The sequence below is a fragment of the Mesoplodon mirus genome (genome assembly GCF_964341445.2).
Source record: "Mesoplodon mirus genome assembly, chromosome: 13".
Lineage (NCBI taxonomy): Eukaryota > Metazoa > Chordata > Mammalia > Artiodactyla > Ziphiidae > Mesoplodon > Mesoplodon mirus.
Genome location: NC_138989.1, coordinates 77,282,904 through 77,296,967, shown reverse-complemented (window position 1 = coordinate 77,296,967; position 14,064 = coordinate 77,282,904). Strand labels below are relative to the sequence as shown.

Below are 14,064 nucleotides of genomic sequence, written 5' to 3'. Positions count from 1 at the left end.
CCCCTTCAGGTCTGAGGCCACTTTCAGCAAGTTCCTATTAGGAAATGCAGGTTCTCTGTACTCTGCACCACCACCACCCTCCATCAACACTTGCTGATTTAAACAAGTGAGGATCAGACATCCGGCCCTCGACTCTGGTCCTCCACGACTGATAAATGAAGGACCCTCTTTCACCCCCTGTCCCCCAGCAGCAGTGTCCTGATGACAGCATTTAGGCCAAGCTGCAGAACTCAGCAAGCATCTGCTTTCAGTTCCCATTTTTGGTATATGAATTAACTCTTGCAGTGTGCCAGGGAGAGGGGGAGAGGGGTAGGTACCTTGGCCATGCCCTGCGTTCAGACCACGTGGCAGGCACAGCCCAGACAGTGACCTCCGGGGAGCGCCGGTGCTAACCTGCTGCCAAGCGCGCAGGGATGAAGTTCATGCTCACATACAGGTAGGCCTGGACACTGGCGAGGGGGCCACACCTGTGAGCAAGGCTTACGGAACAAGCGAACTCTTCTGTCCAATTCTGCATGGCATAAAAATAGTTTAGTGCCCTTCCTCATGTAGTTGTAAGAAATATAATTTTTTAAGAATAATTGATGTACCTTAAAATTCAGTTCAAAGTGGTTGACTTACTGGTTTTTGGTTTTTCTATTCATAAGGTTGTACAATCATCACTGTTCCCTAATTCCAGAACTTTTTTAATCATTCTGGAATTAAAAAGTCCTGTACACGTTAGCAGTCACTCTCCAGTCTTCTCTCTCCCCAGCCCCAGGCAACCACAAATCTACTCCTGTCACTATGGATTTGTCTATTTTGGACATTTCATAGAAATAGCATCATTACAATATGGGACCATTTATGCCTGGTTTCTTTCACTCAGCGTAATGTTTTCAAGGTTCACCCATGTTGTAGCTTGTATCAATGCTTCATTCCTTTCTGTGGCTGAATAATATTCCATGGTACGGATGGTACTACCCTTTGTTTATTTGTTCATTAGCTGATAGACATTTGGGTCATTTCCACTTTGGGCTATTATGAATAATGCCGATGTGAATATTTGTGTATAAGTTTTTGTGTGAACATATATTTTCAGTTACCTTGGGCATATATCTAGGAGTGGAATTGCTGAGTCATGGGATAACCGGTCAACTCTTTGAGGAACCACCACCGTTTTCCACAGAGGCTGCACGGTTTTCTGTCCCCACCAGCAACGTGCGCAGTCTCCAATTTCTCTTCCTCCTCGTCAGCATTGGTTATTGTCCACTTTTTACTTTAAAGCCATGCCTAGTGGGTGTGAAGTGATATCTCGTTGTGGTTTTCATTTGCATTTCCCTAATGATGGATGAATGTCTTTTCTTGAGCTTATTGGCCATTTGTATGTCTTCTTCGGTGAAATATCTATCCAAATCTTTGCCCATTCTTTAATTAGCCTACTTGTCTTTTTATTGTTGAGTTGTAATAATTACACTTTTTTTGCTCAATGTACTTTTGTCCTAACAAAACATCATAAGGTGATATTTCCCCCCAAACAGTAAAAATAGCATAAGCCCAAAGCAAGAAGAGGTCAAGCGCCAGAAAAGGCAGGGCACCCTAGCCAAAAGAAGGTAGTGGAATGAGGAAGGTCAGGAAGAAAAATGAAGTAACTTTGTTTTAAAGCCAAAACACTGCGAGGCGGTTTCCTGTGGCCTCTGTGCCTGTGAGGTCCTGTGGAAGGCACCCTTCAAAGGAGGACAGCACACTTGGTCTCCCCCCTCCTCCCCAGCGCCCTGCAGGGTATATGCACCTACACACACAAAGTGCTTTGAACGTGTTTAGAGAACTCTCAAGCTCACGAAAGCTGCTGTGAATGCGTGAGGCTATCGAGGAGCAATTCTGACAAGGCAGGCCTGTGTCTTATTTAGCTCTAAGACTCCTCAGCACCTTATAAAAAAATGTTTGGTTCCTGAATGCATCAGCAAGTCAAGATGAGGTTTCGAGGTCTCGTATAGACATGGCTTTAGTCTCGTTTTGGTTTATTATCCGAACCTGATGAACCAAATGACCCAATCATTTACCATAGTTTTTAGCACATTTTGCTATAGATGCATTACTTTTCCCAATTCCACAGACATCTTTTGAAGCTCTGGACCGGTCTCGCTTCCTGGCAGGAGGGACCTAAGCCCACAGGTGGCCAAGCCCCCACTCCCTGCAGTATTTGCATGGCTAGTGCAGCTGGGAATTTGCCACCGTACTTCTCTCTAGATAGCAGTGTACCCCAGCCCCAGGGCGATTAGACCAGCAGGTGGACAGGGCCAGCGGCCTTTGACCTGGCCCTGTGGCTGCAGGGTCCCCAGAGCAACAGACCCCTTTGCAGATTTGTTTCAAACTGTGCCCTGCTCTAGAAGGGAAGGAACCCTTGGGGTTCTCGTTTTTTCTGCCCTCCCTCGATCTTGAGGGCCCCTGCCTGATTTGCATCCTCAGCTCAATTTGCATCACAAAATACACCCAAACTTCCCTGGACCCGCTGTGGTAGGCAGGCAAGTTGTGTTTTTTTGTTTTGTTTGGGTTTTTCATCTCCTGCCATTTCTCTAGCAGGTTTCTGGTTACATCCAGATGACACTTAGATTAGGTTTCATTTTATGTCCTTGGCCTATGATTCAACTAGCCCCTCCCCCTGGGCCAGAGTCCCTCCAAGATCAAGCCCCATTCAGTGGAGGGGGCTCGGGGGGCAGCCCCTGCAGTCCTTGTGGAAGGATCATCCTGTTTCTCACGCTCACTGGGCACCTCGATCTGCAGGCCAGGCAGCTGCGCGTCCTTCAGTTATATGCTCTGGGGTTGTCGGGGTTTTTTTTTCTCCTTCCTTTTCCCCCAAACCCGGAATCAATATTTTGGGAGTAAAGGGGATGGGGAGGACGGAGGAAGAGCCCCAGAGGACAGAAGTCTGCAGCCGCCCAAAGCAGCTCTGTTCTCCAGACGGAGCCCTCCAGACTCATTCAGCACCAAGTGGCTGCAGAGGAAACCCTGCCGGGCCAATGATAAGGGGGAAATGGAGTCACTTCCTTACCAGCTGCTTTATTCAGGTAGAAACAGTCCTCACTTCCTCGCGTGTGCTGTGCTGGCCACCGCTCCCAGCGGCCTGGCCGCCTGCTTCCCCTTTTGATCTCAGCCACGGTGGGTGTCGGAGCATCACTGCCTCCAGGCTTTGGAGAGAGCCCTCCTCTCTGCTGTGTGTGTGCCTCCGTCTCTCCTGGGGCTTGTATGTCACTTGGCTCTGGGCACTGGAAAACCATAAATTGTGTTTACTGGGAATGAGTCTCAGACCCCTTAGTAGAATACGAGACTAGTGACCACCGGCGGTCTTTATGTTCCCGTGAAGGTCCAGGATCGACTTGGGGCTGCTGATCAGCTTCCGTGTCTTGTACAACGGGCACCAATGCTGCCCCTCGTCGTGCCCAGGATTACTGTTCTTTTTCACCTCCAGGCAGCATTTTCAGTCTTCATAACGCAGCTGGAATCTCCCTGACAGTGGGATAAATGGTCCAGTGAGTTTGGAAAATGCCCGACAGCTTATCCCTCCCTTGGAGACTCACAGGGCATACGTGTGGGATGATATTCAAAATAGTTAACGACGGATATGGCACAGACACTGACCAGTCAGATCCAACGCTGACCGTTATGAGCCGTCTGAGCATCAGTTCCTCACAGGAAGACACTAGAGGCTGCTACTGCAAAAAAAGAGGCAGTGGCTTTTGTTTAAGCCCATCATTTATTTGTCCTTTGAACATGCTCCTTTTAAAAAATATCGTCTCTTAAGATACATCTGGAAAACCTGTTCTCTAGTAAAAGAAATCATTGTATTTCAGTTCCACAAACATTTGCTGAGTGCCAAATATGTGACAGACACATGTTCCAGGGATCCAAAGATAAATAAAACATGGTCCCTACACCTCCAGGTGCTAATCATTGAATGGGGGAAGACAGACATGTACACAGGGACTAGCTGAGGATTATTCAACTCAACCCACGGGCTTGGAGAAAGTTGCCTGCAAAACATGACTGCACTGAATTCCTGAATGAACTAAAATGAACTTACACGTGACAGAGCTGAGCAGGAAACTAGGTTGGGCAGAGCACTGGGAGCCTTGGATGTCATGTTAAAGAATTTGGAGGTAAGCATGGAAGTGACAGACTTGATTCTGAATAGATCACTCTGCCTGCAGTAGCGAGAGGAGACTGAAGGGTGGGGCATTAGACTAAAGGCAGAGAGATCAGATGGGAAACCCTAGCAGTAATCCTGGGGAGAGAAATAGTTAGGTGGTGAAATCACTGGTACATATACTGTCCTGCGGAATCCCCTTGCCCTTACCACTTCAGAGCTCTCTAGCTTGACCTCCAACTACAGGAGATACAACATCGGGATCTCTTGCCCCAAGGGCTTTCTCTGGCCTCTAGAGCCCACTTTACCTGTGCATGTGACTGGCCAGAAGTGCTGGGATATTGATACCTCCATAGGAGCAACTCTCAGCCAATGAATGGAAGGAGGTGGTGTATAAATACCCCAGCTCCCTAGCCGCTTACTGGAATAACGAAATGTGTGTGTTCTGCACTGACCCCCAGATTTCCCAGCAGGATTCAGTTCCAGTTGCCAGCAGCAGTAACTTGCTTGGCAAGGTAACTTATGGCCACTTTCCCTTTTCTGTCTCACTTCCCCACTCTCCTGCTAGTGTTTCGTGGGATCACCTCCCACAAAAACTGCTTACACTCCAGTCTTTTTCTTAGGGTCTGCTTCTGGGGGAACCCAACCTAAGACTGTGGGATTACCTGTGAATGAATAGATGGGGGAGAAGAGGAAACATCTATCTAGAAGACTCTCAGGGTGTGGGTTTACTTGACAGCATGGACACTGTAAACGTGAGAAGAGATGCCGGCTTGCTGGAGGGGCTTTGATGACTCCAGTCTGGACAGGCTGTATTGTAACTTCTGGTGGGTCATCTAAGAAGACGATTGGAATAGGAATCTGGCTGTCAGAGGAGCAAGTGGAGCTGGATCTAAAGGTTTCAGAGACATCATCATTGGCGGGGGGGGTGTTTAAGACCATGAGAGTGAAGATTAGCCGAAGAGAGAGAAGACAGTCCAGGCTGCTCAGGGAGCATCAAGTACCCATCAGGGCAGACAGAAGAGTAGGTGCCCATGAAGAAATGGAGAAGAAATTCTCCAGGAAGCAAAGGTTTACAGTGATCTCAGCATCCAGTGTGTCAAAATGTTCAGTCAGGTATGATCTGAAAAGTATTCAGTGGATTTAGCCACATGGAGGGTATTGGTAGTCTCGGGAGAGTGGTTTCAGAAGCGCAGTGGAGGACTTCCCTGGTGGCGCAGTCATTAAGAATCGCCTGCCAATGCAGGGAACACAGGTTCAAGCCCTGGTCCAGGAAGATCCCACATGCCGCAGAGCAGCTAAGCCCGTGCACCACAACTACTGAGCCTGTGCTCTAGAGCCCACGAGCACAACTGCTGAAGCCCGCGCATCTAGAGCCCGTGCTCCGCAACAAGAGAAGCCACCGCGATGAGAAGCCCGCGCACCGCAACAAAAGAGTAGCCCCCGCTCGCCGCTGCTAGAGAAAGCCCGCGTGCAGCAATGAAGACCCAACGCAGCCAAAACAAAAAATCAATTAATTAATTTAAAAAAAAAGTTTCTCTCTTTTAAAAAAAAGAAAAGAAAAGCACAGTGAAGGAAGCGGCCAGGCTGAATGGATTAAAATGTGGTGGAAAACCAGCTGATGAGAGTAGGTTAGTGGTTTGTCTTGGGGGGAAAGAAGAGAAAAGCTAATGTTTAGGGTGGAATCCAGCATCAGTGTGGACATTTTGAGGAAATCTGAATGTTTATATGCCAAGGAAATAAGAGACAGAAGGTGGATGAGGTTGACATTGTAGTTGGGAGCTGGGACAATTGATGGAGGAAGGTTCCAGAAGCAACAGGAGACAGTGGAATAAGGGAGCAGGGTGTAAAGAGCAGGGGAGGACAGAAAGAGATGTGAGTTAGTGGGTGCTCCCAGATAGGAAACTGGGATGATTCTCACCCAATGGCCCGATTTTCTCAGAGAAGAGGTGACATCAGCTGTTAAACAGGGAGGGGACACATGAGAACAGTGGTGGCTGTTTGGAATAGTCACAGATAGGAGCAGAGACAAGCTCTGACCCAGGGTGAGGGAGCGCTCGGTGCTTTCTAGAACTCACTGAGTCTGGAGACCGTGAATTTACAGCAGCCCCCATCTGCCTGGCCAGACAACTTTCTTCAGCAACGCTTGGAAGGCCAGAGGTGACTGGGGGGCAGGATGGGGTCAAGGTTGGATGGGAGGCGCAGGGTGAGGGAGGCAGGGGGGAGGGGAGCAGGGAGACGGAGCCAAATGCCTGCCAGGGTCCTCAGCCACTGAGCACAGGAGGCCAGGGATGCGGACGCAGCCTCCAGTCCTCCTCCGCCTCATAGCAGCTTATTAGTACACACTGTGAATAACTTACTTTCCCAGTCTACATTTCATTTGCCGCATTTATATAAAGGGCGTTATCATTACTAGGTATTACCACACAAGTGCAGGAGATCTGAACTTACTTGGAGGTAACTGCCCACTCAGTTTTGAGTTAGTATATTTTGCCTTTTCCATTTTCTTTCTTTTTTATAAATTTATTTATTTATTTATTCATTTTTGGCTGCATTGGGTCTTCGTTGCTGCGCGCAGGCTTTCTCTAGCTGTGGCGAGCGGGGGCTGCTCTTGTTGCGGTGCACGGGCTTCTCATTGCGGTGGCTTCTCTTGTTGCGGAGCATGGGCTCTAGGCGCACGGACTTCAGTAGTTGTGGCACGCGGGCTCAGTAGTTGTGGCTCATGGGCTTAGTTGCTCTACAGCATGTGGGATCTTCCCGGACCAGGGCTCGAACCCGTGTCCCCTGCATTGGCAGGCAGATTCTTAACCACTGCGCCACCAGGGAAGTCCACTGTCTTTTCTATTTTCTAACCCTTGCCCTCAGGTTGTCATGAGGGAGGTGATCCCCATGGAGGCAAAATGATAAAGCCATGACAAATAGAAAATATCAAAGGCATTTGATAGCAGTGTTCAGTTTCCTGTTAGCACCATCTGATTTTCTTTTTGTTCTGCCGACAGGACCTTCTGCTCTGTGCAGGGTAGAAAATGGCAGCACGCCTCCATTTAGTTTAGTTCACTGTGCACACAGAGGCATCCCCTCTCTAGATTGGAAGCTCTTTGAGGGCAGGATGACTTCCCCCCCTTAGGGTCTCCCATGATGATATAATGTATCCACAGAAGTCAGCTCAAAGATTGTGGAACGTAGCTGAAGTTCTGATTTGTCTATAGCCAGCCAAGACCACATGAAGTTTCCCCACAGTGCAAGGAGCAGTGAGAGCCAGCATGGAGCCAGGGGCCTGGACTTGCAGACGTTGGTTTCATTGTTACCTGTTTCACTCAGTGTTATGTTGGGAATATCTCTCCTTGCCAATAAATATAGGGTATAATTTTTAGTGACCGACCCATATTCCATTATCATATTTTCAGATATTTTTGTTGTTTTCAGGCTTTATTAATTTTTTTTTTTTGCGGTACGCGGGCCTCTCACTGTTGTGGCCTCTCCCATTGTGGAGCGCAGGCTCAGCAGCCATGGCTCATGGGCCCAGCCGCTCCGTGGCATGTGGGATCTTCCCGGACCGGGGCACGAACCCGTGTCCCCTGCATCGGCAGGTGGACTCTCAACCACTGCGCCACCAGGGAAGCCCAGGTTTTATTAATTTTTTCAAGATAAATAACTAGAAGTAGAATTACTAACAAAACGACAATATTTTTAAAGCTTTCGCTACGCATTGCCAAATATGAAAGGTCTCTCCATTTACATGTACCTGGGAGTCTATCAGTTGTGTAAGAGTATCTGGGGCTCCCACCCCCATCCCTACCCCATCCTTTTCAGCAGAACTCAGTATTCTTTTTCAGTTTTTGCCAATCTGATTCGTTTTTAAATCTCGTTTTGTTTGGAATCAGGTTTAAACGAAACTTTTTGAAGGATTCTGAAGGGGAAAGGAAAATTTTGGAGTGTGGGCTGCCTTGAGGGACCTGTATGTGTGTGTCTGTGTCGGGGAGGGGAGAGAGAAATAGAGGAAGAGGGGAAAGGAAGGGAGGGAGAGGGAGAAGGGGGTGAGAGTGGTCCCAATGCAGGAGGGATGATACTATTACCGCCTCCCCCCAACTTTCCCTGGTTTAGGAGTCTTGAGTCTGGTCTGTTCCCATCCGTCCGTCCCGTCCACATCTCCCTGGCTTAGTTCCAACCCTGCAGCCAGGGTCCGGGGTTGGGATGTTGGCCGCCCTGCCCCACTGATGCCAGCCCTGGGTGGAACTCAGACTCAGACCATCTGTGGCCTCTGAATTTGTAGTTTGTGGGGAAGCTGTCTGCAAAAGAGCACGCAGAGCTGGGGTACTGCCTGCCTTCTCTATGACGTGAGAGGCCAACAGGAGAAAGGACCCTTCCCTGGGGACTTGCTGTGCCCATCCCTGAGGTCAGGCAGAGCCCTTGCCAGTCCTGACAAGAGCAAGGGCTGCCGTGCCTTCTGAATATATAGGCTGGGATTTTGTCCGAATCACATGACGACAGCCCAGGTTTTCTTTTTCCCTCTTTGTTGCTTTTAATACATAAAATGAGCATGTGTTTATTTAAAACAGCTTTCAAACTTAAACAAATAATGACAGACTGTTCAAACAGACTTCGGAAATCACCCTAATCAGGATGTTTGAAAAAGCAAGAAGACTCTCCATGAAAGTAGCTTTAGGATCTTCAGTCCTGAAACAACAGGGTCTGCTCTGCACTTTAGAATCACAGATGGGCAAACCATAGGAGCCAGATTCCATCTCAGGGGGTTTAAAGAACGCCCTTCAGCCCTACAACCTGACTTAATAATTTACAAGGAAGTAGAGTTGGGCGTGTGTTATCACCAGAACACATGACAGGTACGTTTGAATTCACAGTTTCTATAGAAATCACCAAGCATCTTCAGAACCAAGAGCTGACACTTTAGAGGGAGCTAGTAAATTGTTTCTGGAAATGAGCAGGCTCGGTAGACCATCTGGAGGAAAGGGCAGTCCTAGGAGGGATGTAGCAGGTTAGCGAGAAGACAGGCCAGAGAACAAGGTACTGTTTCCACTAGTTCACACTCTGGGCCACATTTACAAATGGCCTCAGTCACCTACGGTTATCTTCACAACAACCAATTTTATGGGTGAAATAAATGAAGCTCGGGGTTGGGTAATTTGTTCAAGGTCATAAGCAATAAAATGTCAAAGCTGGGATTTCACCCAGACCCTCTCCCCTGAGTTCAGAGCTAATTCCCAGATCCCTGGGGCTGCATCATCATCTCTGTGCTCATTCTTTGGGTTAAGAGATGCTTCTTTAGCTCATTCCACTTTGGAAATGATTTTTTTCTTTATAGTGCACATCAGAAATGGGCCATGAGGTCCGTTAGAAGCATAGTTATTACTGTGAGGGGCTGGGGCTTGGGAGAGGGAATTATTCTGGCCCCAGAGAGTTGGGGGTGTTTGGAGAGGCGTTTCTTCTCCTGCTGGTACTGTGCATCAGACAAAGCAGCCTGAGTTCGTTGCTGCTTCCTCCACTTTCCCAGGGTGGCTCCTGGTCTGGAAAGGTCAGATGGCCTAGGCCTTAGCCTGTTTCATATTCTGCCACAGAAAACTCCACTGATAACTAAAGGGATGCTGGGTCCAACCACTGACCCTCTCAACATCAAGCCGAATTGCATACTGCCCAGTGTTTTTCTCTGAGGAATTTGCGGTGCCCTTTGGCTGGGCTCTTGCGGGTTCCAGCCTGCCCATTCCTCAGGGAGAACAGCACGGAGGGGAAGGCTGTTAGACGTCTGCTGTTGTGTCTGTGGGATCCTGGGATGCACTTTGCAAGAGGCAGTTTCTCTAAATAGGTCCTGACCCCTTTCTGCCCCATTTATCCCACTTACATGTAGGGAAAGTAGGAGGTGTCTTGACAAACAGCCGTGAGTGTTAGCTCAGCTTTGCGCTAAGGGCACTAAGCACATATTTCATTTATGTCTATTGCCTTGCTTGCTAAGCCTCAAACTTTGAAAATGTTAACAATAGATTAAGAAAGAAGAAAACCCTTGCGCCCTCTCCTGGTAAAAGTTAATCCAGTACATCTGAAGGTATACCTCACTCACTTATGGGGTGCAGTCATTTGTCTAGACTAAGTAATCTTGTACTAACTCGACCAAAGCTATTGACACACTAGATGGACCACTGGGTCTTCCTTGGGCTGTGATTAGAGTTTCTTCTGAGCCTTTCTTTGCAGGGCTCCTCAGCCTCAGCACTGTTGGCGCTTTGGGGTGGATAATTCTTTGTGGTAAGGGCTGTCTGGTGCCTTGTGGATACTGGGATACTGAACAGCATCCCTGGCTTCTACCCATTAGATGCCAACAGCACGCCCATCCCAGACCATGACTACCAAAAATGTTTCTAGGCATTGCCAAATGTCCCCTGGGGGACAAGACCACCGCAGTGAGACCTACTGCCCTAAACTCATGTCTGCCTTTTTTTTTTTTCTTTTTTGGCCACACCTTGCAGCTTGCAGGATCTTAGTTCCCCGACCAGGGACTGAACCCACGCCCTCGGCAGTGATAGTGCCAGGTCCTACCCACTGGACCGCCAGGGAATTCCCTCGTTTGCCTTTTGTAAAAGGTGCCACTGGTCACAGGGCAACCAGTGAGAGAGTGAGGATGGCTCCACACAAACCTTTCATGACTGTGGGGGGGCAATTCTGATGATTGGTCAACTGAGTTCACCTCTGGGAATTTGTCTAAAAATATCCAAACAAGAATTTATGTATAAAGCTGTATCATAATGTTGTTTATGAGAGCAGAAGTTTAAAACAACCCAAATAAAGAATTGGTTAAATAAAGTACAGCATAGATATAGATACAGAAACATATATGGTGGAATACTATGCAGTCATGAAAAATAATTATGCAAGTTCATATTCAATAACATGGGAATTTTCCCTAACTATGCCTTAAACTCTCGAGACTACTGCAAGATGTCCAGAGGTTTTTGTATACAGAAGGAATAATTTCAAGAAGGCAGAGTAAGCATCTAGGTGAAGTATTAGGCCAAACACAGAATTCAAACCAATGTTTGACTTCAGAAAACTTCACTCTTTAATTGAACAAACATTTCTCAAACACCTACATGTATCAAGACTACACATAGCACTGGGGAGACAAAGATGATACCTGGTCCTTCTACTGCAAGGACTGTCTGTCCCCAAACAGACAAAAACACGGTAAACATCATCAGACCCTCCTCCACACAGTGACGCTGGACGTCTCCATATGTTACCGTCTCCCATAGTGAAATCGTGTGCTCTAATTCCAGGTTTGGGGGCCTAACCGGAGCTACATCTTGTTTTCCTCTCCATGCCTGATTAATCACACCAAGGGAACAACATTTCATTTACTGCTTTATATATTCAGATATATTTAGAGTTGTCCAAGTACTCATTGGGTCCAAACATGGAATCTAATCCTCCCCAACAAATCTAAGAAATGAGCACTCAGTGGTCTCAGTTTTTTTCCTACAGCACAAGAACAAAGAAAATGAATCCATAAGATGGGTATGAAGAATAAATAAAATAATGCATGTCAGGCATTTGTTACAAGTGCCTGGCATATAGCAAGCACTCAATAAAGGAGTAGTTGGTTTTTTTTAAAAATTATTTTTACGAATGGTCATGCTAGCTACAATTGCAAAGCCTCCTGTATTTCTAACTGCCTTTGCTGTTTCATCTTTTCCCTTAGCACCTACCACTCTCTAATACACTATGTGAAACACGTAGTTTTGTTTACTGTCTATCCTACTCCACTGGGTCAAAGCTTTTGCGCTTTTAGCCTGTTTCATGCACTGCTGTATCTCTACGGTGTCTGGTACACAAGTAGGGTCTCAAAAAATATTTCCTGAATGAAAGTGAAAAGAGTGGGTCTGAAATCATTGCCCCCGAAGTGCGTTTGACCTTTTCCCCTCACCCTCCTGAAGGGGCCCAGGCACTTCAGATGCCTCTCTCCCTGTCATCTGGCATTCCGTCCGTCCCTGCCGCTCTAATACGCTTTTTCTTTCCTCCCCTTCCCACTGCAGGATGCCTTTGTGGAGCTGTATGGTCCCAGCATGCGGCCTCTGTTTGATTTCTCCTGGCTGTCTCTGAAGGCACTGCTCAGTCTGGCCCTGGTGGGAGCTTGCATCACCCTGGGTGCCTATCTGGGCCATAAGTGAAGTCCACAGGCCTGCCACAAACACATATGCAAAAGGTTCACTAAAGCAGTAGACATAATATGCATTGTCACTGATGTACCATGAAGCGAAGTTGTGGTCTCTTCAAAACAAAAACAAACCACCACCAACAACGAAAAAACAGCTTTCAGGCTCAACGTCGAATCAGCTACTTACTGCCAAAGGGAAATACAATTTATTTTTTACATTATTAAGAAAAATAAGATTTATTTATTTAAGACAGTCCCATTGAACATTGTCTTTGGAAACCCTACCACTAATTAGTAAGCCCCACCTGGATGGCTCCACCTGGTCTCCTGTGCCTATAAACATGGATTTCTGTTCCATGTTGTTGGCCCAACTGACTCACCATCTGAAAAGCAAACAAATTGACAAAGGACTTGATGTTCCAGAAGCCGGGTTTCTGGCTGCTGGAGGTTAGGGAGAAGGTGTTCGCTTTCTTTGCCTTTTTTTTTTGCCCTGGAGGCTGTGTTCTTAATAGAGGGAAGGTCCTTGGAGGGGAGACCACTCTTCCCTGGCCTGAAGAACAGGCACTTTGCATATGGTACACACCCGGTTGGAAGAAAACCATCGGGAACTTCAGATGGACTTGGTATTTGCCAAGATCTCCACCCCGAAGGACAGTGACTGGAAAAACGCCCTTAAACCATAGGAAAGTATTTTTTTAAGCTACCGATTGTGCCGAGAAGCATTTTAGCAATTTATACAATATCATCCAGTACCTTAAGCCCTGACATGTATATTCATATATTTTGGATACGCTCCCCCTCCAAATACTGGCTCTGTCTGTGTATGAAACAGAATCCTCTGGAATGCGAGGAAGTGAACGTTTCGGTGACTTCTTCGGCATCAGGAAGCATCAGGCCGCCACAAGTGCCTGCTTTTCCACAAGAGGCCGCGGTGTGCTCTGCCTTGCCCCAGCTCGGAGACCTCGTCCTGGAACACAGCCTGGCCACTCGCTGGCCTGCTCGAGGGGTTTTAAACAGAGCGGTGTGGTCTGCGAATGTCTGGAAGCTGACGGAGCTCAGAATCGCGCGGGCAAGGAAAGAAGGCAGGAGGCCTGGGCCTGCTACCCTGGGGCCCCCTGGTTAGGCGCCTCTCCACGTGGAGCGTGGAAGCCGGGAGCCAAGGCTCTTCGGGCGTTTATCACTGTGGAGGGAAGGAAACAGGCACTGCGCCTTTGCTCGCGGAGGGAGGTGGTGATGGCTGGGGAGCCCGCCCCCCGAGGGAAACTTGCATGCGCCTTGGCTGCGCGGCTGCCAGCCTGCCTGTGCAGCTTAAAGCAAGATTTTAAAGACTTTGGGGAGGGTCATAAATCCTAAAAGAAGCGTTAAAATGGATTAACTGACCTATGTCTGTGGAATTACAATGTAAAACATTATCTTGTCATTGTAGTTTGGTTTTATTTGAAAAACCTGACGGGGGGGGGGGGGGAGTTCCAGGTGTGGAATGTGGGGATTATCTGTACATCCTGGGGCGTTAAAAAAGAAAAAAAAAAAAAAAAAAAAAAAAAAAAAAACAGTGCTGAAAAACGCCAGAGAAGTAGCAAAAGAAAAGAAATCTCCAGCTCATAAACTAGAAATATTTTTTCAAGTTTAGAATCAGCCTTGAGACATACGTGGAATAACTGTGGCATTATTGCATTATATACCATTTATCTGTATTAACTTTGGAATGTACTTATGTTCAATGTTTAATGCTGTGGTTTATATTTCGAAAGCTGCTTTAAAAAAAAAGATTACATGCATC

At 47.4% G+C, this 14,064-nt stretch overlaps 1 protein-coding gene across 2 annotated transcripts in view; it reads left to right on the top strand.

The window, feature by feature from the left end:
• Nucleotides 1-13,735, top strand: part of BCL2 (BCL2 apoptosis regulator) — a 181,558-nt gene extending 167,823 nt beyond the window's left edge. For both annotated transcript variants that reach the window (XM_082640990.1, XM_082640991.1), the window contains one exon: nucleotides 12,163-13,735. In XM_082640990.1, the coding sequence (XP_082497116.1) occupies nucleotides 12,163-12,297 (135 nt within the window). In that variant the 3' untranslated portion in view covers nucleotides 12,298-13,735. The remainder of the gene's footprint in view (nucleotides 1-12,162) is intronic.
• Nucleotides 13,736-14,064: the final 329 nt, after the last annotated feature.